Here is a 26,175-nt window from a genome sequence, read left to right on the forward strand (position 1 = left end):
GGAGGGGGGGAAAAAGGCTGCTGGCTGCCTTTGAGCTCACAGTGATGCGCTGGCTGGAGGAAGAGGGGGGTCCCAGGCTAACAGGTTAGCAGAGAGAACTCCTGGGGCTCCTGAAGTGGAAAGTCTTTCCTGCTCCACCTGCTCCCTTCAGCCAGGAGGAGAGGGTCCCCTTGCATTCTCCTGCACTTCTTTTCAAGTCCCTGAGGGAAGGCTTTCTTGTCAAAGCTCCTCCTGGGCAAACACAGGTCTCCTTACCATCCCCTAACAAGCTCAAGCACCACCTTTCCTTCCAAGACCTGTCAGTTTGGTACCAGGCAGCTTCTCGGGTGTCCTAGACCCCGGGAGAAACAAGGTGGTGTCCCCTCTGCACAAGCACCCAGGATCCTGCAGCACTTGTCACAGCAATGGAGGCTGTCTCCAGGGGTCTGCAGCCAGGAGCTCTCATGTCTGAAGGCCCGGTCCCATCCTGCTGGAGTGCCAGCACCCTGATTTGATCGGTTTAAAAAAACATTGAAGATGTCTTGAGTGTGTGTTTGGTGCTGCCCGTTGCCCCTTCCTCCCTCCCTCCCTCCTGTGTGGTGCTGGATGTTTCTCAGAGGCTTAAGTAGTTGTCCACAGGGGTTCCCCACCGTACATCTCAGCAGAGCTTGGAGGAACTGAAGACCACAGTGCTCCCTTCACCCACCTGCAGCTTTCCTGTGGGTCCAGCTCCGTTCTGACACCGCTCCCAGCTTAGGTACCATTTAGGGGGAAAAAAGAGCTAGCAGATGCTGGAAGTCAGCTCTGCCGAAGCCCCCTGACCTGCGTGGTGGTGAAAGAGGAGGTCCTGGATGGAGGAGGACACTTTGGGGGACTCGCTCACCCCTCATTAGCTCTGATTCTCTGGTAAAGCAGCTCCCATGCTTTTGCTTGATGAGGATATACCAAGTACTATGTCTGCCTTTTCCTTTTATTTAAGCGAGATGTATTCTTGCCTCTGGCATGTCTTCCTTCTCCCGTTGTACAGCATAGGGACAGGTATTATGGACCTGACTTTATTTTTCCACGAGTTGGGTTTTTTGAAAGGGGGGAGGTCAATAAATAACGAATACTTTTGGTTGGATCTTGCCTACTGGTTTATTTTCTCTAGCTCCCTGTTCCGGGTGAGTTTGGCCATCGGTTCTCCCAGCAGTGCAGCCGCTTGCTCTCTTCGTGCTGACTCGGTCTTGGGGCTGTTTTGAAATGACACACCAGTAACATCTTTGTTTTGTTTTGTTTATTACATAATTTAAACATTTTGCTGATAAAGTTTTTTTTGTCAATGACCGTTTTTTTCATATCGCAACAGAAGAAAAAAAAAAAAAATTAGGCTCCAAAACTTTTGACAAAGGTGAAATCGCTGGCAATGGCAACTTCAACCCTTTTCCCTCCCCCCCTTTATTTTCTTTTTTTTTCCCCAAAAGGCGTTTGAAGTTCATTTCTCTTTCAGCAAATTGCACTGTTTAAAAGTGGAGGTTCAAAGACCAAAACCCACGAGCTTCTTCCCACCCCTCCCCTGTACCCTGGAAACCCCGGTCCTCACCTCCCCGGTGGTCGCATGGGTCTTCAGGGATGATTATTTTTTTTTTTTCCATACCCACACAAAGACGTTTTCCAAACCAGTCCCAGAGCTGAACGACCTGTTACAAACCCCCCGTCCCACCCCCCCCGTACTGTGAGTTTTACTGAGCGGATACACGAAGGCGCAGGTAAGACTAGTAAGACAGAATATACTCATCATCCGTACCACAACGCTACGTCTCTAAGGCATGCCGTCCTAACCGCGATGGGGTGGGAAGCCTGGCTTCCCCTGCGTCCCATCTCACGTACCTGAGGGAGGGAGGGAGGATTCGAGATGCCTCTCGGACGCGCCGCCTGCCTTCCTTCTCCATCTCCTTTGTTTTATTTCCCTGTGTCTTTTCCTCAGTTAAAACCCACCGTCCTTCCTCCCCCTTCAAAGAGGCATCGCTCCCCCAGGAGGTTAAAATCCCTCTCTGTGTGTGAGTGTTTTGGAGGTTGGTTGCTACCATTGCTTTTTCTCCTCCGGCTTGGAGCTAAGAAACATGGGTGATGTCTGGCAAGGAGAGGAGGCTGCTGTCTGAAATAACTTCTGTGTTGGGGTGGAGAGGGAGGAGAGACTGAAAAACTCCACCAACGGGTGGAGAGGAGTCTAGCTACCGGCTTACGTACGTTGGGTGTCTCATGGATGAGATGTCCCACCACGGGCACCTGCCCAGCGTGTTAGCTAAGGGAGCTCTGTAGGGTGTTGGTGAGCAGCTTGAACTGGCTGAAGACCTCCCTGGAGAAGAGGTGTCCCTGCGCTCTGAGTCCCGCACGCTCTTGCCACCCTCTCTGCTTTGGCATCTCTGTATCTCCTCACCCCATGGGCTACGTACTCAACCGCCTGGAGACACCAGAGCTGGCTCTGAGGGATTCAGCTGCTGAATTTATGACAGTTCCCAAACAAGCCTTATCACGTGGAGGGAAATCCCTGGCAAGGAAAGACCTCTTCTGGCCTTTGGGCAAGTCGCATCACTTCTGTCTCTCTTGCTTTCCCTTCTGGGAAGGGCTGTACCCTCCTCCAGAAGTCGTTAGCTACTGCTCATAAAACCCTGCCCGCTGCAAGGAGCACGTGGCTGTAGGCTATCTTGTTTTGTCCAAAGTTGCTTGCTGTTACAGAGGTGCCAGCAGGTCACCAAATTTAACGCAATGTCTCATCTTTGGAGCTTCCATGAGAGCAACTTGTGACCCTTCGTAGATGTTTAAGGAGGAAAAAAAAAAAAAGGTAATTTCAGATCCCTGAAACACCCTGGAGGACTCTCAGCCTTCAGGTGTCTCAACGCAACACTGTCCCTTGCTGGGAACCAGCAGCTAGTCATAGCGCTGCCCTGGGAAGGCCACAAAACCGGCATGGGCAATGGGTGGGCTTTGGGAGAGGGTGGTGGGGTGGGCCAGCCTGAGCCTGCTCAGCCCAAATTTGTGGGGAGTAGGCAGATGTCCAGGAGCTATAGGCAGCAGGGCTATACCCAAAGCGATACGAGGTTAGACGGAGCAAAGGGAGAGGAAAAGGTGAGGAGTAAAGCAGGACTGTTCCTTCCTCCTTGTGGCTGTGACCTTTCCCAGGGGCTGTGTGGGGTCCTTGCTCCCTAGGGATGCTCAGCAGGACAACGGCCTGCTTCAGCAACCCTCCTCTCCGCAGGACTTAAATAATTTTCTTTTGCTCCGTGTTACCTGCCCCGCTTTTCATGCGAGCATCTCCACTAGGTTCCATCCCCGGCATTTGGGGGCACGTCAGAGGCAGGAGAGCAGGAACCTGGCATGTCCCAAGGGATGTGCAAAGTAGCCACAGCCGGTTTGGGAGGGGGAAAGTATCATGCATTTAATAAACTCTTCAAAGAGAGGAAGAGGGTAGGAGCAGAGGGAGAAGAGGGAGGTTTACAGACAGAAATGGAGATCTGGAGGCTAGAGGATGGGGATGGACCCAGCCCCCATAAGGCTCAGCCAGGTTTGGGGCAAATTTTCACCAGAGGCTTTGGGTCACCACCTGCTTCTTCCTCCCTTGTTTCTTGGCTTCATAAACGGCAGATCCCTTTCTAGGTGCTGTGGGGTGCCCCCTCCGACACGGGGTCAGAGTAGAGCATCACCCCAGCTCCGCTTGCTTGGGAGGTGGCTTGGGTTCACTTGCAGCCAAGGAAAGGTGAGACATGACATCCCCCCTAGTAATGCTTTGGCAGCGATGCTTGCCAAGGCTTCTGCTCCCCTTCAGAAATGCCCTCTCCGTGATTTTTTTTTTTCATGGCCAGGAGGAGGATTTTGTTAGCTGGGTTGTCCTACTGCCGGCCTGAGGAGGTTCACTTGCTGAGGGGCACCAAGCCAGTTGGGTTACAACTGCCTGCTGCCAACCAGGATTCGTTTGGTCATCGTGTTGAGAGGTCCAAAGGGCTCGCACTAAAACTATTTAAGAAAAAAAAGTCCACCTAGATTTATTGAGCTTAAGTACTGTAAGATGATGCAGAAGAGGAAGCCCCTGCTCTGAGCATGCTGGGAGGACGGACCGGGGGGACCATTTCCCAGTGACATGCTGGGAGGGGGGTGCCGGAGCCGCCTCCCCTCGAGCGCACCGAGCACATCGCTCTTTTACCGGTCCCCCTTCCCTCCCCACATACGAGGGGGAGGGCGGTTCCCCGAAAAAAGAGACCAAACCGTTCCCCTCGGGGCCGTGCGGCGGTTCCCTGGACATTGCTGCACGATGGAGCGTTGGCGCCGGGAGTGAGAGACAGACACGGGCAGGAGGCCATGGGGTGGGGAGAGAGATGGAGACACGGACTGAGAGAGAGAGAAAAGAGTGATGGAGAGCTGTAGGCAGGCGGGACACGAGGGCTGTCTCGCTGCAAGACCTCTGGCGCTCAGCCGGAGGCGTTGATGTAGAGCTGGCTCTTGAGGATGTAGTCGATGACGGGTTGGCAGAGGTAATCCACGACGTGTCCATCCCCGTGCTGCAGGGCCAGTCTGGGGGTGTGGGGGGAGAGAAAGGGGTCAGAGCCCACTTGGGTGGGTCAGGTGCCCCCCCAAATGGAGGGGCTGGCTGGGGGCATCGCTCTCCCCACTCTGTAGTGGGAGTCCCCCTGCATCACCCACCTGCTTTTGGTGGAGCTGACGACCGACATGGGGTGGTTTGAGTCGTCCTTCACCACCAGGATGTTGTTCTGCAGGGGAAGGAGGAAGAGAGGAGTGAAGAGATGGCCTGAAAGCGGGTGTCTGCCCCGCCAGACCCCCCACCCCGCTGGCCTCGGGGGGGCTGCTGCATGGTGGTCCCATTGCTCATCCCACCTAGCAGCTGAGAGCATCTGGCCTCAAGACATTTTGTGCCCTGTGGCAGAAGTGCTCCCCTGGGTAAAGAGAGGCTGCAGGTCCTCTCGCCGCCTCCCCCGGCCACGTGTGCATCCGCTTACTTTGTACTTGCGGAGTATGGAGGAATGGTTCATGATCCGGTCGGGGTCTGCTCCATCCCGGGGCACCACCACGATCCCGAACTCCCCGACAATCACCTCCATCTAGGAGCAACCCAAAGCAGGGAGAGCTTTATAACCACCCCACACAAAACCTGCCGCTGTCTGCCAAGCCCCCTGCACCATGAAAGCTGGACCATGGTCTGGATGGAGATAGATAGAAAGTGAATTGGAGGCTGTCTCAAAGCCTTTGAGCAGAAACTTGGAATTATCAAGGCGTGGTGAGTGGTCTGCATAAAAGGTCTGAAATAAAAAGGCACAGGGTTAAATCCTATTGCTAGACGTTGAGGTTAGGCTTTAGGGAGGACTTGCTGTGGTAGAAGGAGGGTGGCAGCAGAAGAGATTGCCTGAGGAGGACGTGACCTCTGCCTTGCTGGGAGGCTTTAAGAGCAGGATGGACGTGTTGGTCCTGACAGAGGTCTTGTAGGGTTGGTCTTCCAAGGCTGGTGGCCAAGTTTTCCACCACGTGGGGATGGTTCCCACTGCTCACACCCATCTTGGGTGAGACAAACCAGGCTCATCCGAAAGAGCTCTGGGTCAGCAAATTCAGGCAGCAGGAGCCCGTGAGGTGGTGCTGGTGCAGAACGCCTCCTCTGCCTGTGCTTTGACATCCAATTTTTGCATCCTTTGTGCTGGGCTTCAAGATTTGCCTCATCTCAGATTTTGCAGCCTTTCAGAGGAGACATCTGCTAGCTTGTTTTAAAAAACTTAGGATTGAAGATGTGTAAGTGATTTTAGAAAAGGTTGAGAGGCTCAAGGCAGGGGGGTGTGTGTTGACCGCCCGATTTCAGCGAAGAGCCAGGTGAGGTCCCATAGCCAGCACCGCTCTGACTGCCGGGAGCAGCATGCGGGTCGGTAACCCAGCCCCTCTGTCTAGGGCTGGTGTCCTCCCATGAAATTGTGGCTTCTTCAGGCAGGGACCGCAGTGCCCAGGGTGCCGGGTGTCCTGCTGCAGTCCTTCACTAATGGGGTGGGGGGCACAGAGAGGTGGGCAGCAGATTTTGAGTTGTGGCAGTGAAGGTGCTGAGATGGGCTCGTGTCAGCTGTGAGTTGGTGTTAGGCATCATCTGGCTGAGGAGTCAAGGTGGTTTTACTTCTCGGTCTTTGTAAAGATGGGTACTTGGGTACCCCACATGGCAGGAAAAGCCTTTTATTAAGTGAAAGCTGTCGATTTGGCTGTAAATGTGTTTAATTTCTAACGTCTGGCCAATTTTTGCAAATATCTTGTTTCCTATCTCCACATCTCACTCTGCTGGGACTGGCATCTACTTGATGCTGGCTCCTTCCAAGGGACGAGGAGTGGGAGCGCGCAAATCCCTTGGGACGGGCTTACCCTGCACCCCGGGTGACGTCCTCTGCGTGCACGGTGGGTGGGAGCAGGGCTTGGGTCTGCGGAAGGGGAGGCTGGGTTGGGTTGGTGACTACCCTGTCCCTCAGGCTGCCCGTGTGTAGGGGAGGTGAGGGTCAGGGTTGGGATGGAGGAGGCAGCGGGGATGGTGGGCACAGCTCCTGCCATCCCAAGGGACCTGAGCGGCTCCCAGGAAGCTCTGGGTGTGGGAAGCAGAGGAGGAGGAGGAGGAAGGGAGCCTGGGGAAGAGGAGCACGGAGGGGTGCCCAGCGGTGGTGACTCACGTCCGCCTCGTTCCAGAGACCGGGGATGCAGAAGGACTCCAGCAGGTCGCTGCCACAGAGCAGTAAGATGCGAAGCTCTGAAGAAAAGAAGCGGAGCAGCTCAGAGGTGGGAGCAAACAGGGCTGAGCATGCACTGCCCCCCCCACCATCCCACTGCGCTGCTCGGGGGATCCTCTTCTGCACAGACCCCCCCCTGCCAAAACAAGTCCTGCTAAAGATCCCGTGGTCCTTCTCACATCCCTACTGGTGCCAAACATCAAATACCCCCTACCCTACTTTATTTCAGCTCCTCTCCCATGCCGCTGGGTTGTTGTCAGCATTGCTACGTGCTCTTCAACCACGGCTGTGCTCCAGCCCTGGAGGTGGGGTATCCCCTGGGAAAGGAGTCATTTCTCCATGCTATGGGCACCCACAATCGCTTGACGTCCTGCTGCAGGGGCTCCAGCCATGGGGCACCGGGGAGAGCCCAGGGGACTACTGAGAGTCTTGGGCATGGCCGTGTTTGCTTTAGCAAAGCTGATCATGGAACACCAGAGGTTTTCCTTGCACACCTTGGAGGACTTCCACGTCTTTCTCTCCCTGGGCTGGGACTGGTGCTTGCTGACAGCTTGCTTTGAGGGTTGGCTTTGCTGCTCAGTAAGCACAGCAAGAAAGTTGTGCTGCGGGAAGGAGCTTTCTGCTCCGACGGGCCCGTAAGGATTAATTTATTTGCACAAATACCAGAAGAAAGCCATAAACCCACCCGGAGGGGTGGGAAGAGGTGGCTGCATGAGAAAGTGCCTCCCTGGTTGGCATTTTCAGGTGGCCAAAACCTTCGGGCTCTGCATGGTGCCGGTGCTAGGACGGGTGGTTGTGGCAAGCTGTGTGTTGAGCTAGCCCATGAAATGGGTCTCAAAACCACCAGCAAGCTGTCGGTGGGCCACGCTCCCCACGCAGAGCCCTGGGTGATGTACGGCGGTGCCAACTGCATGGCAGCCTGGTGGGTCTAAAACCCCTAAAGGGCTTCAGAGAAAGGAGCACCACGGCTGCTCGGGTGGCCAAAATCCCTCCTGCTGCTGAGTGCAAAGCTCGTCAGGGCCACGGGCAATGCGAGGATGTGGGTGACACCACTGCCGGAGGGCAGGTTTCATGGTGCCTGGGGTGACTTTCAAGGCACGATGCCACGGCGGGTCCGTGCCAGTGCTGGGAGCTGGGTCTCCGCGGCTTGCTCCCTTATTTTAGGCTGTTTGTCTGCCAACAGGACTGGGCTCAGGCCAGTTTAGAGCTGCTCTTGTTTTACCCCTCCGCCCCAATAGACGGCACTGGGACAGGATGATGGTCCGGCGTCCTTCGCTCGCCACCAGATCTGTCACGCAGCCGCTCCCGAGCCGCGTAGTGCCGGCCCGGAGGAGCCAGAGCGATGCGGAGGGGGCTGCGTACTCACCGATCTCCTCGTATCTCATCACCGTCCCCAAGTTGGCATTCTCATCTGGGGAAGGGAAGCAAAAGAGAGCTGCTGGTGCCCGGCCTGGGAGAGGGGCTGGGAGGAAGGCTGGGGGCTGGCGCCGAAGCCGAGGCGCTGCTGGGGCTTTCCTCTACCTACCCACGAAGGTGAAGCGCTCCATGGGTGGGCGAACGCAGCAAATCCGGCTCAGGCTTTCTCCCACCTTCCCCAGGATCTTTGCTAAAGGTGAAGAAGAAAAAATAACCAGAGAGACCACGATGCCCTGGCAAGACTGACCCGCACGAACGCTTCGGCCACCCTGATCCTGCGAGATACTCCTGTGCCCAGGTGCGGGAGCTGCTCTCAGCATCTCCCCACCGCCGCCTCTCGTGGTCTTAACTCCAAGGCTACGCTGTGCCTTGAAGAGACCAGCTGGACAGCTAGAATCACTCAAAAATAATCACAAGATGTTTGTTTTTATAGGATTTAAGTAATCCGCCCCTCTTCTCCCCAGCTAATACCTCCATGTCCCACATTCCACCGGCTTGTGGGGGATCCAGCTGTGACACCTCTCCTGCCAGCTTGTCCCTTGCACGCACCCCACGGGTGCCAGGTAGCCTTTCTGTTAGCTGCTCTCACTGCCTGAGCATCACCCAGCTAAAGACCAGTGAGATTTCACAGCCATTTTAAGCCGTTCTTGGCTCCCCTTGCTGTGCTGGACGCTAACTCCTCCATCACATCCCCACCCGACCCTGGGCTTGGTGCATGGAGCCTGATGAGCGACTTTTCCAAAAATAAGGTGATGGCGCGCCGCTCCTAGCATTCGACAGCCCTGGCTGGGAGGGGAGGGTTGGGTGGTCATCCCCCTCTTCCCTAGCCCGTGGCCACCTACCCGCGGTGGGCTTGTTGGAGACGTTGTTGTTGTTGTTCTGGTAGATGGTCTGTGAGGACTCGTTCTGGGGCTGGCCGATCACGGGGGTGATGGAGGGGGTGTTGACATTGGAGAGGATGCAGCCAGTCACTCTCTGCAACGAGGGAGAGATGTAGCTGGAACAGAACCTTCACCCCTTTTGCCTCCCAAAACCTTTAGGACCCTTGTATTGAGCCTCCACACCCCAGGCTGAAGGTCATCTTCGGTGACAGGTATGTCCAAGCTCACGTCTGGGCTGGTTAATGCTCCTTCTGTGCCTCCTTTTTGGGCTGCCCATGATGTTGTCTTACTGGTTTCCTGTCCTCCGTTCGCTCGCTATGTCCCATTCCCTCCCTGCCCCTGCGGTCACCCGAGGGCAGCTGCCTTCCTCCTCGGCTCTCAGGCCTGCCTGGGCTTTGGAAGGACTTCTCCTGGGTTTTGTGCTCCCTGGAGACTTCCCAGCTGCTGATCTTTCCCACCTCGCTGAGTCGCTCCGGCGGGTTCATACAGCAGTTTTGGCTCAGCTGGTGAGCGGGGACACCCGTCCACCTCCCCTTCCCCTTGGGATGGAGCAAGCGGTTGGCGTTAATTTAGCTTGTGCCCACCCCTGCCTTGGCTCTGCCCTCACCCCTGCTCCCCTCCTGGTGTGCGCGGGACCGGGGCAGCTGCTGGCTCTGGCTGGAGGGCTCAACCTGCTTTCACCATCAGGGCAAGGAGCTCAAAGCAGCTCTGACAAGGTATCTCACACCTCTTCCAGGTCAGGATTTCAGGCACGTTCCTGCAAGTTTTCTCTCCCTCTGTCCCAGCCATATTTTGGTGTTTGGTGTTCACGTGCTGGTGCAAAAGTAGCCCTGCTCCCACGCTCTCCCCGCACTCCCACCCAGGGCTGCCTCACCTTCATCAGGTCACGGTGGTGCTCCAGCACACTGCAGGTGGTCTGCCAGGTGTCCTGGTAGCACTCCCAGGGGTCCACCCTGTGGGGAGCACAGCAAGGCAACAGTGTTGGCCGATGGCCACTGCCTGGACCTCCTGGCCATGCTACCTCCTCCCCACCGGGCTGGCCAGCAGCGCTGGGAGTAGCCACCATCACTGCCCCAGCTCTGCTGTGGACCATGTCCTTCCTCCAGCCCTTCCATCCAGCTCTCCCCAATAGCTTTGGGGACCTGAACGTGTGCCCCAAGACAACCTGCCACTCTTGGTGCCCAACTAACCAGCTTTTATTTGGCTTGGATGTAACTACCCATGTTACACCCTGCTTCCTGAGGGCAGCCCAGAGATGTTTCTGGTGCCACCACAGCTGCCAGACGCCACGTGGCAATGCTGGGAAGGGGAGAGTCCGTGGGCTGGAGCTGCAGGTGTAGAAAGGGAAGGTGCCACAGCACAAGGCTGGGGTGGGCTGGGTGGCTTTGGGTCTCACCCAGACACCACAGACTCATTGGGGGGCTTGCAAGACCCCCTGAAGCCAAAGAACCCCTTGAAGGACAGTGTAGCACTCCTCATCAGTTCTCTGCTGGACGAGGAGAGGAAGGCCTCTGGCTTTTAATCAAGCTTTGGCTGGGAGAGGAGGAAGTCCATCCTGGAGCTCCAGTAGCTGGTGGCATCTCCACTTTTCATGCGGGACTTTGCCACCACGGTGCCGGGGAAGGGGCAGGGGCTGCCAGGGGCTGCTGGTGCCGCGGCGGGTGCGGGCTCTGCCACTCACCTGATCCAGTCGGAGGACTGGACGGCCAGTTGGCACATGGTCAGGCGGTGCCGGCTTGAGACGAGACCCTGCAAGAGAGGGCGACAGAGGAACGGTTACGGGAGGCAAGCATCGTGTCCTGGCCAGCCTGGGCTTGCAAACCTCCCCAGGGCAGAGCATTGGGCTTGCTCAGATGAGACAGGCCAGAAGGACTCGTTCCTGCCCACAAAAATTTATTTAAGCTCCTGTTTGCTGGAGGGGAGGAGTCCCTGCCTTGCCTCAGCCCCAGTTATGCACCCGTCAGTGAGATTTGCTCGGCACCACCACTCAGCCCTGCGCTGCAGTGGGGCCAGACACAGGGATGGTGGTTCCTTGATGAGATTTCTCCAGCTTTTAGGAGAGGAGGAAACTCTCTCCTCTCCTAATTTGGATTTCCCCCTGTCCCAGAAAGTGCTTTTAAAGATCCCTGTTTGCATCATCACCATCCCCACAATAAAATTGGCTTTGAAGTTATTCAAACCAAAAAAAACCCCACCCAACCCAATGACCACCACCATTTTGGGTGAGAACGTTTCTCTTTGCTGTCTAGTACATTGGCTGGTGGTAGGGTCTCGCTGCAGTTATCTAAAGAGTGAGTGGTTTCATCCTCTCCCTCCTCTCGGAGATTTTCCCATAGTCAGGAGCTGCCCTGGGCAGAGGAGGTCCGTGAAAGGACCACGGGTGCAGGCAGTGCTACCCCGTGCTCGCCCCTGGCTTCAGAGATACCATCGCACGTAGGAGGCACAAAGGGAAAATGGGGACGACCCACCGTCTTTCCATAGGAGTCGTGCACGGGCGAGACAATGCCACCGATGACGATGAAGCGTCCGGTCTTGTGCAGGTAATCCCGGGCTCGCTCTGGAGGAGGAGGACAAGGAAAAGGGTGCAGGGGGATGCAGCAGGACCCATCAACTCTGCAACGCCCTGCTGCCACCCACCAGCTTTGCCCAACGCCCGTGGAGCGGCTCATCCCGGCTCGGGCAGTGCTGGGTGGGGAAGGCGACCAAGGGAAGGGCTGGCTTCATCTTCGCTGCCCGTCTCATTCGGTGCCATCTTGGTGATGCTGAGCATGGACCTTCCTGGGAACCCCCAAACCTTGCGGGAAGGAGGATTTGGTGGAAGAAGGCAGGTCTTTAGCAAAAGCTAAATCACATTCAGACTCCAGATCACCTTCAACCACCTTACCAGGGCACCAGAGGGACAGCTGAGAGCCTGCACCATCGAGAGCTGCTCAGCAAAGCTGGGCTCTTTCGGCAGCCCTGGAGGAGCCAGACCGAGCTCACGAGGTGATGCATGAAGCTGGTTCATTCACTGCCTGCAGACAAATCCTTTCATTTCTATTTTTCTCTGCCTATAAACTACGTCCACCCTTTCTCTGCTCATGACTTCTCCCTTCCTCGCCTGTTACAGTTTGCTGCTGACTACCAGCCAAAAGCTTTCTTAGCAGCTGGAAGGTGACCGACGGCTCTCCTAACCTTGAGCATCACTTATGACAAGGATCCCTTAGATGTGGGCAAGATTAAAAAAACCCAGGATAATAACAAAACCCGCTGCCTCCACCACCGCCAGGCTGCAGGGACAACCCCGTGGTTTTACGAGCAGAAAACTTTTTGCTGGCTCATGCGTCGGCGGCTGGCCGTAACTCCCTGCAGGAGGATATCAATACAGACTGGGGGATGGATGGATTGAGAGCAGCCCTGCAGAGAAAGGGATACTGGTGGGTGACAAATTGGACATGAGCTGGCAATGTGCGCTTGCAGCCCAGAAAGGCAATCGTGTCCTTGGTGCATCACCAGCAACGTGGCCAGTAGGTCCAGGGAGGGGATGCTCTCACGAGACCCCACCTGGAGTACTGCGTCCAGCTCTAGGGTCCCCAGTATAAGACAGACATGGACCACCGGTCCAGAGGAGGCCAAGGAAATGGTCAGAGGGCTGGAACAGTTGAGAGAGTTGGGGTTGTTCAGCCTGGAGGAAAGGAAGCTCTGGGGAGACCTTATTTCGGCTTTTCAATATATAAAGTTAGCTTAGAAAAAAAATGAAGACTTTTTACCAGGGCCTGTAGCGACAGGACAAGGGGCAACAGTTTTAAACTAAAAGAGGGTAGATCTAGGCTAAATATAAAGAAGACATTACAATGTCTTTTTTTACAATGAGGGTGGTGGGACACTGAAACAGGTCACCCAGAGACGTTGTGGATGCCCTACCACTGGAAGTGTTGAAGATCAGGTTGGACGGGGCTTTGAGCAACCTGATGAAAGATGTCCCTGGCCACGGCAGGCGGGGTTGGACTAGATGATCTTTGAAGGTCCCTGCCAACCCAAACCATTCTCAAATGTGCTTTTGGTTGACAGCCTAAATAAGAATTGCCATCATGCATGGGTGCTTAGCACGGATGGATCCCTGCCACCCCCACCCTAAGACCCACACCTCACATGCTGCTGTTTTGGAAATGCTGAAGTGTTCACCAGGAGGAGCCCCGCACCAGGACTGAGACACTCGTCCCCATCTGCTCCTCTCTGCTGGAAAGCACTGGGATGCTGCTGGTGAGCTCACCACCTCTAGCTCAAGCCCTGCTTTCTCCCTGCTTGCTCCAACCCTGCTTGCTCCAACCTTGCTTGTATCCTGCTTGACCCAACCTTGCTTGTATCCTGCTTGACCCAACCTTGCTTGTATCCTGCTTGACCCAACCTTGCTTGTGTCCTGCTTGCTCAAGCCCTGCTTGCTCCCTGTTTGATCCAACTCAAGACAAGCTGTTGTCTGGGAGCTGCTGGGAGCTGCTGCTGTGGGATGAAGCCTTGGCAGAGGAGAGGCAGTATTGGTCTGAGAGCACATCGTCGCAGCAGGACCAGGGAGAGCCCTTCCTGCATGTGCTGGGGAGTGGGGGGCTCAAACGCCCTGTGTATGGGCTCCTGGGGTCTACCCCGTGTGGTCTCGGACAGACCGATGTAGCCGCCCTGTCGGGGAACGGCAGCTCCACTGCAAGAGCCATGGCAGGGTTGGTCATGACATGGTCCCTGCCACGGCTGCTGGCCGATCCCCAAGGTCTCACTTGCTTTTGGGTGCTTCTCTCCCTGCCATTTTTCCTTTCTTTCCTTGGGCTGGTCCTGATGCAGCCACCCATCCTTCTTCCCTCCCTGCCTGCAGGCAGGGCTGCACGGGGCTTTGGGCAATGGCGATTATGTCCCCCCCTTCTAGAAACCTCTTTGCTGATGCGTCGCAGGGTTGCACCCATCTTCAGCTCTGCCGCAGCGATGCTGTTATCCACTGGCACACCTGGCTCCCCCGCCTTCAGCCCTTTCTCCCTCAAATTCTCGCTGCTCCCCCCGACACGTGCTATTAAATGTCAGCCGCGTGGTCCCCAGGGGCTTTCCCCGGGTCCCCTTCCCGTGGCACCCACCACCCACGCCCCAGCCGGTCCCTCAGCAGCCGCACGGCTCTTACACCGCTCCCTCCCCGCCTCAACACCACGTGTTGCCCGTGTCCCACCACGCCAAGGGACTTGCCGGAGTCCCTCCAGCCTGATGCACGGTCTCCAAAAAGCTCCTTGATGTTTCCAAAAAGTGACATTTGAGGATAAAAATACTGGCGAAGAGTTGCTAAACTCCCATGGGCTCCTACGCCACGTCCGACCTCCTCCCCCCGCCCCAGAGCACATACATTCGTGCACCGATGTTCTCTAGAGATGCTCTCAGAGAAGCAAAGAGGGTTTCTCACCAACGCTGGAGATGGAAAGCCCCATCTTTTGATGCTGCAGCAGCAATACCTCCTGCCCCAGGGTATAACCCACCCCCTTTACTCGAGCTCTCCCCCCGGGGTGCATTGCAACCGCCTTGTCCCCCCCCGGCACACGGCTCCTGTGCATGAACCAGGGCACCGCTGCGGGGTTGCAGCCCAGCAGAAAGCGAGGAGGAAGAGGCAGGGAGGTGCGAGCGTGGGGCAGGCCAGCGGTGGGGGTGATGGCCGCGGCCGGGCTGGCCCTGCCTCCTCTGCCGAGCGTGGGGAGGGCGGCTGGGGAGTGCACAACGCAGCAGTGCCCGCCCCAGCTATTGAGACAGTCGAAAGAAAAAAAAAAAAGATAGAAAAGGTAAAAGCAAAAGGGGAGATGAGATTGATGAGTCATTAGAAAGCGGTTTGTTGTTTTTTTTTTTTTTTTTTTAAGTGGAGGATCTGGAAAATATTTCGCCTTTGCAAAAAACCCGAGAATTTCTGAAGCTAAGGTGACTTTGGGATCCGTCAGCCATCCCGAGGTGTCACCGCGCATCGTATCCTACAGACACCCTGGCGTTTCCCCAGGGGACGGGCGGCAGCCCTGCCTGAAGGGCCGGTGCCCTCCCGTGCAGCAGCAGCGGGGTGACGCTTGCAGGGAGCCTTCCTCCCCCCCGCCACCTGCACCCAGCCCCAGCTGGCACCCACTAAAGCTGATGCAAAGCTCTCCAGCCTGCATGGGATGGCTCCTGCTTCCCTCGGTGGTATAGCTGCATTATTCCTTGGAAATAAGCAGCAAAGCTAGCTCCTGCCGTCTGGGGAGATGTTTCCCCATCCCCACCGCTCAACGTGGCATCGGCCATCGGCTGTTGGGGCAGGGGGACCCACCCTACAAACCCATCTTTACCAAAGCAGCCACGTTCCCATTTCCCCTCCAAAAGAAACTTTCCCAAAAGAAAAATAGGAAAAAAAGAGGGGAAGGAGAACAGCCAGCGTTTGCCGGATGCAAGCACAGTTGTGATGGGCGCAAAGAGGAACACGAGCGGATGGGGGATCCTGCTGCGCTGAACTGGGGCTCCTGGGCTTTGAATGGCAACAGAAACACCTCGTTGTCCTGCTGCTGGTTGAAAATTAGCCATGGGCTCGTTCACGCCTGCCGGCACCATGAGGGTAATGCCGGTTGGGTTCAAGCACGTGGGAGCGGCGGCTGAGCCCTGGGCCACAGCTTGGAATGACGGGCAGGTGGGTCAGGTCCTGATGTGGGGAAAGGGGGTTTTCCATGGGTACATCGATGGGTACGTTTTTCCTGCATGTTTCCTGGTCAAATGATCCTCTCTGGGTGGTGTGGATGGGGTTGTGCTGTTTAGGAAAGGACCGTTCTCCCGGTAGTGCCTCTCTTCACCTCCCTACCCTCGCTCCTGCTCTGCTTCAGGGCAAAAATTCAGCTCCAGAATTATTTTAGAGCTCCCTTGCAACGGTTTGGGATGGATGAGGAGCACTCGTGAGGCAAGAGGGGCTGAGCAGGGCAGGGAGGTGGGGCTGTTGCTGAAGGACCACTTGGGTGAAATGATTTTTTTTTCCTCCAAATTTTGAAATTTCTTCTAGGGAATATTGTTCAGCTATTGGGTCAGTTAAAAGTCAATTAAGGAACTATAATTGCCATGGACATTTTTTCCCCCCCGAGGCCGTTGAGCAGCCCCAGGCCCCCGTGACAGCCTGTGGGAGATTTGCCAGCCTCAATAAAATCTCTTCCTCAGACTCGCCCGAAATCCTTTCCCTGGCTTCCTTCCCAGCTCTTGTGCCCTGGGCGCGCCAGCCCCCCGAGAGAGAAAAACGGGCTTAAATCATTCGATCGGTGCAGGGAGTAAAATTTAATTGCCTGAATTAGATGTACCAAAAGTTTCCCTCCCTGCCCTCAAAATCCTGAGCTTGAAGGGGTTAATGCCGGCAGTTTGGTTTGAACCATATTTTGTATTTTTGCTGGTTACTTCTCAGCTGGGAACTGGGTGGGAGCATCTCCATCCTCCCGTGGGTTTCACCGGGGCGGCGAGGGGACCAAACCCAGCCCTGTGCATGGCTATGGCTATCTGTGCTCCAAGGGGTACCCGGCGAAGCACCCTATGGGGGAGCACACACCGAAAAATACAATATTCCTGTTTTTTTTCTTTTTTGCACAGGCAAGGGGGTTTGAGGTTGAACCAGCATCATAAATTAAAGCACAAAATTCCATGGGTGGTGGGATTCCCTTGGCAGCCCGCCACGACAGCCCTCCGTAACCACTTGCCCAGAGTGTCAAATGTGTAAAAAAAAATTCTCTTTCTTCTCCATTCTGCTTTTTAAGAAGAGGAGTCAGGGGGTACCAGCAGCACTTCTCCCTCTCTAATGCTCTGTGCTCGCCTTCATTGATGTTACTGGCTTTCCCCTCGGTGCCTTCAAGGTTAATCAGTCAAGAGGGAGAGGAAAAAAAAAAAGCCATTTTTTTCCCAATTCTGCTCTTTTGGCGTCTTTCACACAAACCATGTCCTGGGACCTCTTCTAGAAAAAAAAAAAGACTGCATAGGGTGTAAGTTACAGAAAAATGCATCAAGAGATTTTTATAGCAAAAAAAAATTAAAGAATTGAGCCATGATGTTGGAAGAGGAATTAAAAAATGTTTTTGCATGAGCCTAGACGCAGAGGAGGTTCGCGGGAAGGCTATCCTGACTGCCTTGGAAGCGCATGCAAGAAGACAACTGAAACGCTCAGAGCCAGTTGCCACCACGCAGGGACAAAATCCAGGCATGAGTTTTGGAAAAGCCAAAGCGGAGCCTCCCCGACGCACGCTGCCGCACAGGCGAGCCAGGGCTTTGGGTGTCCAGAGGAGCCAAGATCGAGGGACCAGCATCTACTTTTATATCGTAATGCAATTTAAAATGCAAATTAAAATAGAAAGGAAATTCTCTAACAAAAAAGATGCCATCAAGTTTTAAATTAACACATCCTCTCATTATTCCCTCCTTCGCCCCGACTTGATTTTCCTTGCTAAAAGAAGATTAAAAACACTGATCCGTTCATCTCCACGCCTTCTCCTTCGCGTTCGGCACCTTTATAAAGTTCACTCTTAAGACGAGCTGAACTCCGCGCACGTAACCTCCGCTTCACGTTCTCAGGGATGGCTGATGGTAATTATTTGCCTTGAGTTTTTGGTGGCAAAAGACAACAATTTCTCCTGGCCATCAGTTTCTCAAGGTTAATATTTAAACAGCCTGGCGCCAAGCCCACATCTTCAAGGGATGTGATCCATGCTGGTGGCACGTCATCTCAGCTCCACCTCTCAGGAGCTCACGCCGAGTCTCTGCCGCCTGCCTTAATAAAACATCTTTTTCTGCAGAAAACAGCTCATCTCCTACAAACGCATGCAAAGGATTGGAAACCCAAGCAAACCCGTATAATTCTTGTGGCTGCAGGCGGAAAAAGTATTTGCCCGTTTCTACAGCAAGGCCAACAGCTTCAGCGGGACAGATCCTACGGGATGCTCACGGAGGGGTGTGCTGCTGGGAGGAGATACTGTTCTCTGTGTCACCATCAAAATTGTTCATTTGGTTTTTAACCCGCACAATATTATTTAGCGAAACCTGTAAAAACGATGCTGCTCTCCAAAATACATACATATAAAAGTTGGGATCCGCGTTTTCAAGAGCTTGTGGTCTACCTCAGAAATACCAAACAGAACTTAAATATGCATGGGAAAAAAAATATATTTATTGACTATTATATCTCTGCAAGGGAAGCATTTGGGCAAACATGGGGACTATGAAGCGAAAGTGTAGCGAAAGGAGGGCTGAGCCGGGAATGGGAAGACCTGCCTTCTGGTCCTGCCTTGCCTACGACTTGCAGAGCACCTCTTCAAGTCCCAAATTCGTCTCTTCTCACTTGTTTTTGGGGCAGAGCACATCCATTTGCTTGCAGGGCTGTGTCCATTGGGCGGCTCTGCCCGCTCCCTCACGGCTCTGCTGGCTCGTTTGTTTGTGTAACCACCAGCTAAGCCAGACCTTCACAGCCATCCACTTCAAAGCAAAAGCCTTTAAAAAGATTGCGTTTTCTTAAATGCCATCTCAAATCCCGTTTGGAGAGGAGCTGTGCCGCTAGCGGGGCTGGCACTGTGGGGGGAGCAGCCACCCTCACTGCCGGGACGGTGGCAGAGGATTTGGGGCAGGTGGTACCCGTGCCTTCAGGGTGGCACAAGATCACGGCGTTAGTTTGCAGCATCTAGATGTGTCCGCACTGCAACCATGATGCTGCTTCATGAAGTTTAAAGCTTAGTTTTTTGTTTTTTTTTTTTTACAGATTGAATCTTCTTAGACTGACGTACTCTTCAGTGGCTAAATGGAGAGGGCGAGAGGCAGCCATAGCCCAAGCCTGTCCGAACGTGTTAGCTCAGCGAGCCTTGAGTCTCATCCTCTGTACAAGGCAAGACAAAACTGCTTTAGCTCCCGGAGATGTTGGTGGTTCGTTCCCCACCCCAGGCTGAGGTTGCGGTGCCTCCTGCCACGGCGTGTGCTCCTGGCATGTGCAGGAGGAGGTGTGGGGTCTCAGCATCTTGAAACGATGGCTCCATGTGAGGAGCAGCTAGGAGTTGGGCAGCAAGGGCAGTGAGATGGGATGGAGGTCATGGCTGGCACAAAAAGGACAAAGAGGGCGAGTCTCCTTGGGTCTCCTTCTGTCCTTGGGTCTCCTTCTGCCTTTGGGTCTTCTGCTGGCCTTGGGTCTTCCAACCGAAGGAAGCAGGGCTGTGCACGGTGTGAGGCTAAGCTGAGGAGCTCCACACCCAAGCACGGCACTGGTCATTCTTCTGGGTTTGGTGGGTCATTGCTTTGCGCTGCTGTGGTTGCTCTGATGTTGTGGTGCTTCCTGCAAACCCCCAGGTCCATGTTCTCAGAAAAGACCTTTTTTTAAAAAATTTATTGCATCTTTCATGCAAAATATGCTGCTCGTGGGGACCAGTTCATGGTCTCCCTGCAGACAAGGCTAACGCCAAAGACACTGCAGTAGCTTTGCATTCCTCTTCTCATCCATATTCCTTACGGTCAGCCATCTGCGCAGCTCCCAACCTTCCCTCCCTGCTTGTGCAAAGATTTTTGCCTGGGAAAGAGCAGATTTTGGTCTGAAAAGCCATCAGTCTCGGGAGTCTCAGTCCTGCTTCTCTGCCGGTTTGTTGGGTTTCTGGCCCATTCATTGTCGTTGCCTTCTGTCACGTCTTCCCAGCCCTTTCCCAGCCCATTTCTGGCCTGTTCGAATACCTGTGATGTCCAGAGACCACGCTGGACCCCAGAAAACACCCTCTGGTATTTTCATTTTCTATGACCACTTTATAGCCTGCAACATGAATGCAAGGATGTTGTGTTGGAAGAGAAAAGCTCATTTCTTTTCTGGTGTAAATTGTCCTTAATGCTCCAGACATCCTTGCATGGCTTTTAAACATTGTTGACATAAACTACCAGCGATGGACCCTGCCAAGACGTGCATTAGCCCACTGGCAGCGTGCTTGTGCGGTGGAGAGCTTTCAGCTGTGGTTCCCCGGCTCCATGCCTCCCTGCCCAACCCCTCTGCAGCGGCCGGTGGTTGACCTTAGCCTTGCTATGTTGGGGAAGGAAGGGACAGGGGTGACACTTGGACCCTTCCCAAGCACTGGTGACGGCTCCCTGCTGCCCTAGCCCAGCTTTGCTCGCCTCCCCTGCAAATGCACTTCAAATATTTTTGGCTCTACCGCTTTCCCGCGAGATGACGGTGGGGAAAGACCAATCAGAGGATACGGTTCAGGGCTACAAAAATGATAAGTGATGATTTTGTCCAGACTGAATGAAAAAATAGCATCCTGCTTCCCCAATAGGAAATCAGTGCTTATTTAAGAGATGTTTCTTTTGGTGGTTCTCACTAAGTATATTTAATCGCAACGTTTCGGCTCCTCTGGCACTGCTCCATCACCTAAATTGATGTTAATGAAGTCAAATATTCCTCATGTTCAATTTTTCAAGGTGTAATTTCAAATTGTATTTGCTTTGCCTTTGTACCTGGTTCATCCGCATCCCTAAGATTTCCTTTTTCCTTTTCTTTTTTTTTTTTTTTTTTTTTTTAATGGAGGAATGCCCCCAGCCAGCTCTGATTTATGCCCTTCTCCCCACGGGGGACTGAAGCTGCAGCCCGCTCACGCTCTGCACCAGCCTTCCGAAAACACACCCGAGGTACCAGGGAGGCAAGAAAGTTTTGCACAGTCTTAATCGCTCTTCCCCGAAAGCCAGGGCGGTGGAGGGTGCACAGCCACGGGTGATGGAGAAGGCAAAACCATTTCCCAGGTGTCTCATTTTCATTTCGAGCAATTTGGCCTCCAACATCCTTGGATGGGAGGCGGGACGCGGCCACGAGGTGCCGAGGGCAAGGCAGGCGCTTTCCCGCTGTCTGAAATACTTTTTCCTGCAGGGGAGGGTGACCCAGATACGCCAGCACACTGTTTTATTCTCAAGCTAGCAGCACTTGCAGGACCTAAATGTTGCTTCCTACCCCGAGCCCGACTCGGGCAAGGAGCCAGCAGTTATTCTCAGTCAAATTGAGTGGTGTGTGTATATATGTGTTTAAAAAAAAAACCCCAAACCCAACAACCTCTGAATGCCAAATCAGGGATGTATTCATCAGAGATGTACTCATCTCAGAGCCCAGCTCTCCTGCCTGCCCCAGGGCCACTTTCTCTGCCCCAACCAGCGTCTTCACCCACCCATCACCTACAGCTGCACCTTGGTTAGAGCTGAGGAAACCATTGGCACCTCCATTCTCTGGACTTCCTGGAGGGACAAGATGACATTTCTACTAGAAGAACAAGCCCTGGCCACTCTTCAAGGGAGGTTTTTCTTTTGGGAAGAAGCAGAAGGAGGGGCAGACAGAAGTTGACCCTTCCCAAGGCAACCCCAGGGAGATCCCAACGTGTCCCACTGACCCAAACAGCCTGTCCTGCCACGAGCTCAGTGCCCCTTAGACAATCTCAGTCAGATGCCCAGGAGACTTTTGGTTGGTGGAAAAATCCCATTACATCCCCTAATGTTTAATGATTTTCATCTCCAAGCTAATTGCTCTGTTACACTTTTTCCCCCCACCCCGTTAGTCCATAGCTGCACCCAGGCATCGTAGAAGTAACAAATTTGGAAGGGACTTCCATGCTAAATGACTTCAGTCGTGGCTGCACATTTGTTTTAACGGCTTTTCATAGCCACTAAAATGCATTGGCCACCAAATATCTGGAAACTCGTGGTGGAAGCGGAGGCTATGAAAGACCCCAGAGAAATGATGTTGCAGCACCTGACCCTCCCACCTCCTGGTCCACCCAGGCCCCCCACCAGCGTCCAGCTCCAAGAGCCGCTCAAGTGATGACTATTGAGACTCATTCTATCACCATCTGTTGACCACTCCTGGCTTCATGGCAGAAAAGTGAAATTAGATGTTTAAAACAAACCAAAAAGAAAAAGGTTGAAGACTGAGTCACAGTGAGCTGACCTAGAAATAGCAGAGCATTTGCTGGAGACCCAACAAGACAGGGCCTGGGCAGGGGACCTAACTGGTCCCAGGTGACCCAGGTTTCTTAGATGAAGCCGTAGAGGAATAGCCTATTTGATATCATTGAAATTGAAATTTAAATTGAAGGCATCCTATTTTCCCCTCTTTTTTCAGAACTGGAGTATTGCAAGAGGTTCTTGAGAAGACACATGTGAGAAGGCACACAGAAGCCTGGAAAGAAATCCTCCAGGTCCCAGAGCTTGAGAAGAAGCATCTGAGGAAGAGCCTGGCAAAGCAACCCAGGCCAAAGTGCTTTTCCCCCCTGGAGCATCCCACCCTGCTGTGGTGGAGCAGGTAGGAGAAGGCAATGCCCATCAGGTGAGCAACGTGAGGACAAGTACGGGGAGCTGCTTCTTGAGTTGAAGCTGTCACCAGCTCCTCCAGGTAGGGCCTGGACCTACTTTTCTGTCAGGTGGGTGATTAGCACAGTGCTGTCACTCTCACCACTTCTAAGGAGACACGATATAATTTATTGCCCAGAGGTCTCCGTCCTGGTATCACAGGGAAGAGGAGGAATGTGCTCAGCACCTTGCTGGCTCTCACCTGAAGGACGGGCATCCGAGTCCTGCCAAGGTGGATCACCCTCCATCTGGTATTTGACACCCAGAGCTGCTGCCCGGGCATCTTAGAAGTCTTGGGGCTGGTGAAGCGAGGGGAAGCATCTAACCTGGTAAAAGCAACTCTTGGCAAACAAAAATGGATGAGGACAATGACTTCACGTAAAGAAGGACATTTTTTGAGCTCCCTGCCACAGGACAGCACCGAAACACCTTGCTTAGATGCCCTCAGAGAAGGATTAAGCATCTTTAGGTAAGAGGAGCATCTGTATGCACGAGATTGAAGTGAAAACTTTCCCTGGCTGGTGCATTAGCCGGCCACCCCGTAAGTCAGCAAGGGCTGTGCAGGTTGTAACGTGGTGCATGGTGGAGGGGAGCGAGTTTTCCTCTTCCAGCATAGTATTTTCTTCATTTTTTTAGAGAGAAATATGCCAAAATGTGCATTTGCCAGTGCTCGGTGTAAAATGCCGCTCTGAGCATTGGGATTTACTTAAGTACAAACCAGGGGAGTGAACATCACTGCAGCTGGGCTGGGCAGAAAGCGGTTGGAGCGATTTCGGCTGAAATCCATCTCTCCTATAAGGTTTTCGAGGCTAACAGCTCTCCGGCTGATGCAAAGTGATGTAAACGCGCCGCCCGCAGTAAACTGACATCAATTTGCGGCGCGAATCTGGCCCAGAGTTGATATTCTGTGGCTGTATCTTGGCTTTGGGGAGAGTCTAAATATCAGGAGCAAAAATAAACTGTTTGGCAAGCAAAGGGGAGGGTGTTCCATATCGTCCCGACTGCTCTGTTTTGAAATGATTTTTATTGCCCTGGGCCCACAGATATGGTCAGACAGGGCAAGGGTAGCAGCAAAAGGCACCTGGTGAATATTTTCATTACCCTGCCGTGGTCTTATTTTGCTTCCACCAGGATGCAGGTGGCATGGCCGAAATAGGACAGGCACCTCCATGTTCGTCCCTGGAGAGGTCCCAGTCCGCAGTCAGCCACAGGCTGGGAAATTGGTTTCATCCAGTGCCTTTTTTTTTTCAAAAAAATGGGGGGAAAAAGAAACTCCAACAGATTTCCATGCTTGTTTTCCGCTGCCCTAATTTCCCCGTGCAAGCGCTCCGTTTGTTTTCATTTCCAAGCCGTTGTAGCACATCAAAGGCAGTGCTTTGTACACCCCGGCGCGTGTTGTGCTGCTCCTTCGGGCTGACGCGCGGCAGGATCACAACCCTACCAGGAGCGGAGGATTTACAGCCCCCGAATCCCCACGTAGCAGAGACAGGGAGCATTTGCCCGGCGGCTCTTTGCTGGTCTTGGGTTGCCTCTACATGGGGCTGACCTCCACGCCGTGACTCTGACCCATGGCTTGTCTTTGCTGGCAAAGCATCCGAAGATGCTGACCCTGGCAGGGATCCGTGTTGGCTGAGCCGGGAGTGTGCAGGCAGAAAACATCCCACCTACGGAGGTGCAGAAGGGCCGGGAGGATGCTGGTGACAGTACGGGGTGGAGGACGCAGCCAAGGAAGGACTTCAGCCTTGTGGTGACACCAAAGGGATGTCACATTCCCGTTACCGCAGCCGTGTCTTGCCTGGCTGCACGGCTCAGCGAAACCTTCTCTCTTTGCAGATCTATTCCCAAGACCCCTTTCCCCTGAAAGAAGAAACAACGACGTCTTTGCACAAAGCAAAGGTGCCAAAAGCAAAGCTATGCCTTTGGGCATCCCCAACCCAGCTCGGGAGGTCTCGCTGGGAAAACTGGATTTTCTTACTTCCCTTGTCAATAAGCCCTAGCAAAACGTGATCTCCTTAGGGAAGGCTTAAGCTCAATTAGGGGCTGTTGGATTTTCGATGAAAGTAGAAATCTTTGTGGAGCAGGGGCTGAGCAAGTCCTTCCTTGCCTGGCTCAGAGACGGGCTTTCCGCCCATCCCGTGGGGAGCTCCTCTGTGTTTGCCGCCTTCTACTCCCGCTCCAAAACAGATCTATGCCAGTTCATCTCCTCCTGCGTGAGCCCTATAGTGGCTCTTGAAAATATGTATTTCTGAAGACTCTAGGTTCTTCTGTTCCCAAAATATGGATTTAGCAGTTTTCTGCTGGCAAGACCAAGCTACATCCAGCAGCTCAAGTTGACCAAAGGAAACTAGTTGATGCTGGAAAGGAAATAAAATGTGCTCCAGAATTAGATTGTCTTCTCCAGGCGTGACTGCACACCATCAACACACGTGAGCAATCCTTTGGGGGGATGAGAGCTCTGCCCTTGCCCTGGTTTGTTTTCGGAGCTGTGATGGGCACTGCAGACTTTTCCCAGCTTTCTCCATGCAGGACACTCCAAAAATCCAGCCCTGCTTGGCTGGGCACCGGTGGCACTGCGGGAAGCGCTTGCATTCAGGGGTTATAAATGCCAGAGAGGACGTGCTCGTCTCAAAGTCCAGAGGTGCCCTCCATCTTAGGCTGATTTTTCTGTCTTAGAGGTTGTTGGGTCTTTCTATAGGTGCTTTGGGCTGCCCCACCTCCCTGGCCCTGGCCCTGGGGCTAGGGCTAGGGCTAGGGCTAGCGTTAAGGCTAGAGCTAAGGTTACCTGTGCTGCACATTCAACGCAGCTGGGCTTTTTCTGCTTGCCTCTTGCCCCCCGGCTGCGAGTGGTGGGACACAGGCTCGGATCCATCTCCGATACATCTCTCCACCTTCTTCCTCAGCTCGTGGGACCCCTCGCAGTGCCCCTGCCTTGCTGCCAGAAAGGATTTTGGAGGCCAGAGCATGTAGGAGCGAGGATGTCTATTTTGGGCCAGCTGCTGCTCAGATGCACAAAGATCAGTCTAATCACGAGCCGCTCCTACCTGTGTCCCCCATCGCTGCGGTACCCGACACAAACCCTGGCAGGGAAAGCCGAGACGTGAGTCCCCCCCATTGCACCAGTCGGGAGAGATTAAGTGACTTGCCCAAGGTCGCATGAGAGACGTGGGCTGCCACTGCTGGGGTTTGGCGTTCAGCTAATTGATACCCTCGGCATGCCCATGGCACGGGCTGCTATTAAAAAATATCGGAGAAGACGATGAGGGAGGTGTGAGCATCTTGGCGAGCACAAACATTTTTTAAACAGAAGTGGAGCCCCTGTTTCTTTCTTGAATGAGGTTGTAGGACTGGATTTCTCACTGCTGGGTTTGTTTATAGTCGGTGGAAGTAAGAGAAGGTACGTGGCACATTTTTGGGAGGTGGCATTGTCATAGAGACAATGTAATGTCTTGCAGACCGTAATAAATACTGCTAAATATTTAAGAGTTTATAAATATTTTAAAAGAATCCCTGAGTAGTTATTGATGGAGTTTAATCTGGGGCTTGGGAAAACTCCTCCTCTCTGTGGGTCATAAAGAGGAGATGAGATGCCTGAGATGCAGGAAGACGGTGATAAAGGCCATGAAAAAAAGAGTCTGTATGGGGTGCAGTGATGGGAATGTGACATTAACTGATATATAACGGCACCCAAAAGAGCCATGGGTGCTGTCGTCCTGCCGGTGCTGCTCTGTCCTCCCAGCACAGCACCCGAGAAACTGCAGTTTCGGCATGTTTTGGGCAAGCGCTGGGAGCGGAGGCGTGTCGGTGACTCCCTCCCACGGCACAAGGCTGGGCTGACC

The 26,175-nt window shown here is 53.8% G+C and overlaps 1 protein-coding gene across 1 annotated transcript in view; it reads right to left on the reverse strand.

The window, feature by feature from the left end:
* Positions 1-1,260: 1,260 nt before the first annotated feature.
* Positions 1,261-26,175, reverse strand: part of NMNAT2 (nicotinamide nucleotide adenylyltransferase 2) — a 31,513-nt gene continuing 6,598 nt past the window's right edge. Inside the window, exons 2-11 of the mRNA XM_075156955.1 lie at positions 11,482-11,570; positions 10,695-10,762; positions 9,888-9,966; positions 8,975-9,107; positions 8,242-8,322; positions 8,083-8,127; positions 6,660-6,736; positions 4,971-5,072; positions 4,657-4,724; positions 1,261-4,527 (exon numbers count right to left, since the gene is read on the reverse strand). Of these exons, the coding sequence (XP_075013056.1) occupies positions 4,425-4,527; positions 4,657-4,724; positions 4,971-5,072; positions 6,660-6,736; positions 8,083-8,127; positions 8,242-8,322; positions 8,975-9,107; positions 9,888-9,966; positions 10,695-10,762; positions 11,482-11,570 (845 nt within the window). The 3' untranslated portion in view covers positions 1,261-4,424. The remainder of the gene's footprint in view (positions 4,528-4,656; positions 4,725-4,970; positions 5,073-6,659; positions 6,737-8,082; positions 8,128-8,241; positions 8,323-8,974; positions 9,108-9,887; positions 9,967-10,694; positions 10,763-11,481; positions 11,571-26,175) is intronic.

This window comes from Calonectris borealis, chromosome 8 (assembly GCF_964195595.1).
Source record: "Calonectris borealis chromosome 8, bCalBor7.hap1.2, whole genome shotgun sequence".
NCBI classification, from domain to species: domain Eukaryota; kingdom Metazoa; phylum Chordata; class Aves; order Procellariiformes; family Procellariidae; genus Calonectris; species Calonectris borealis.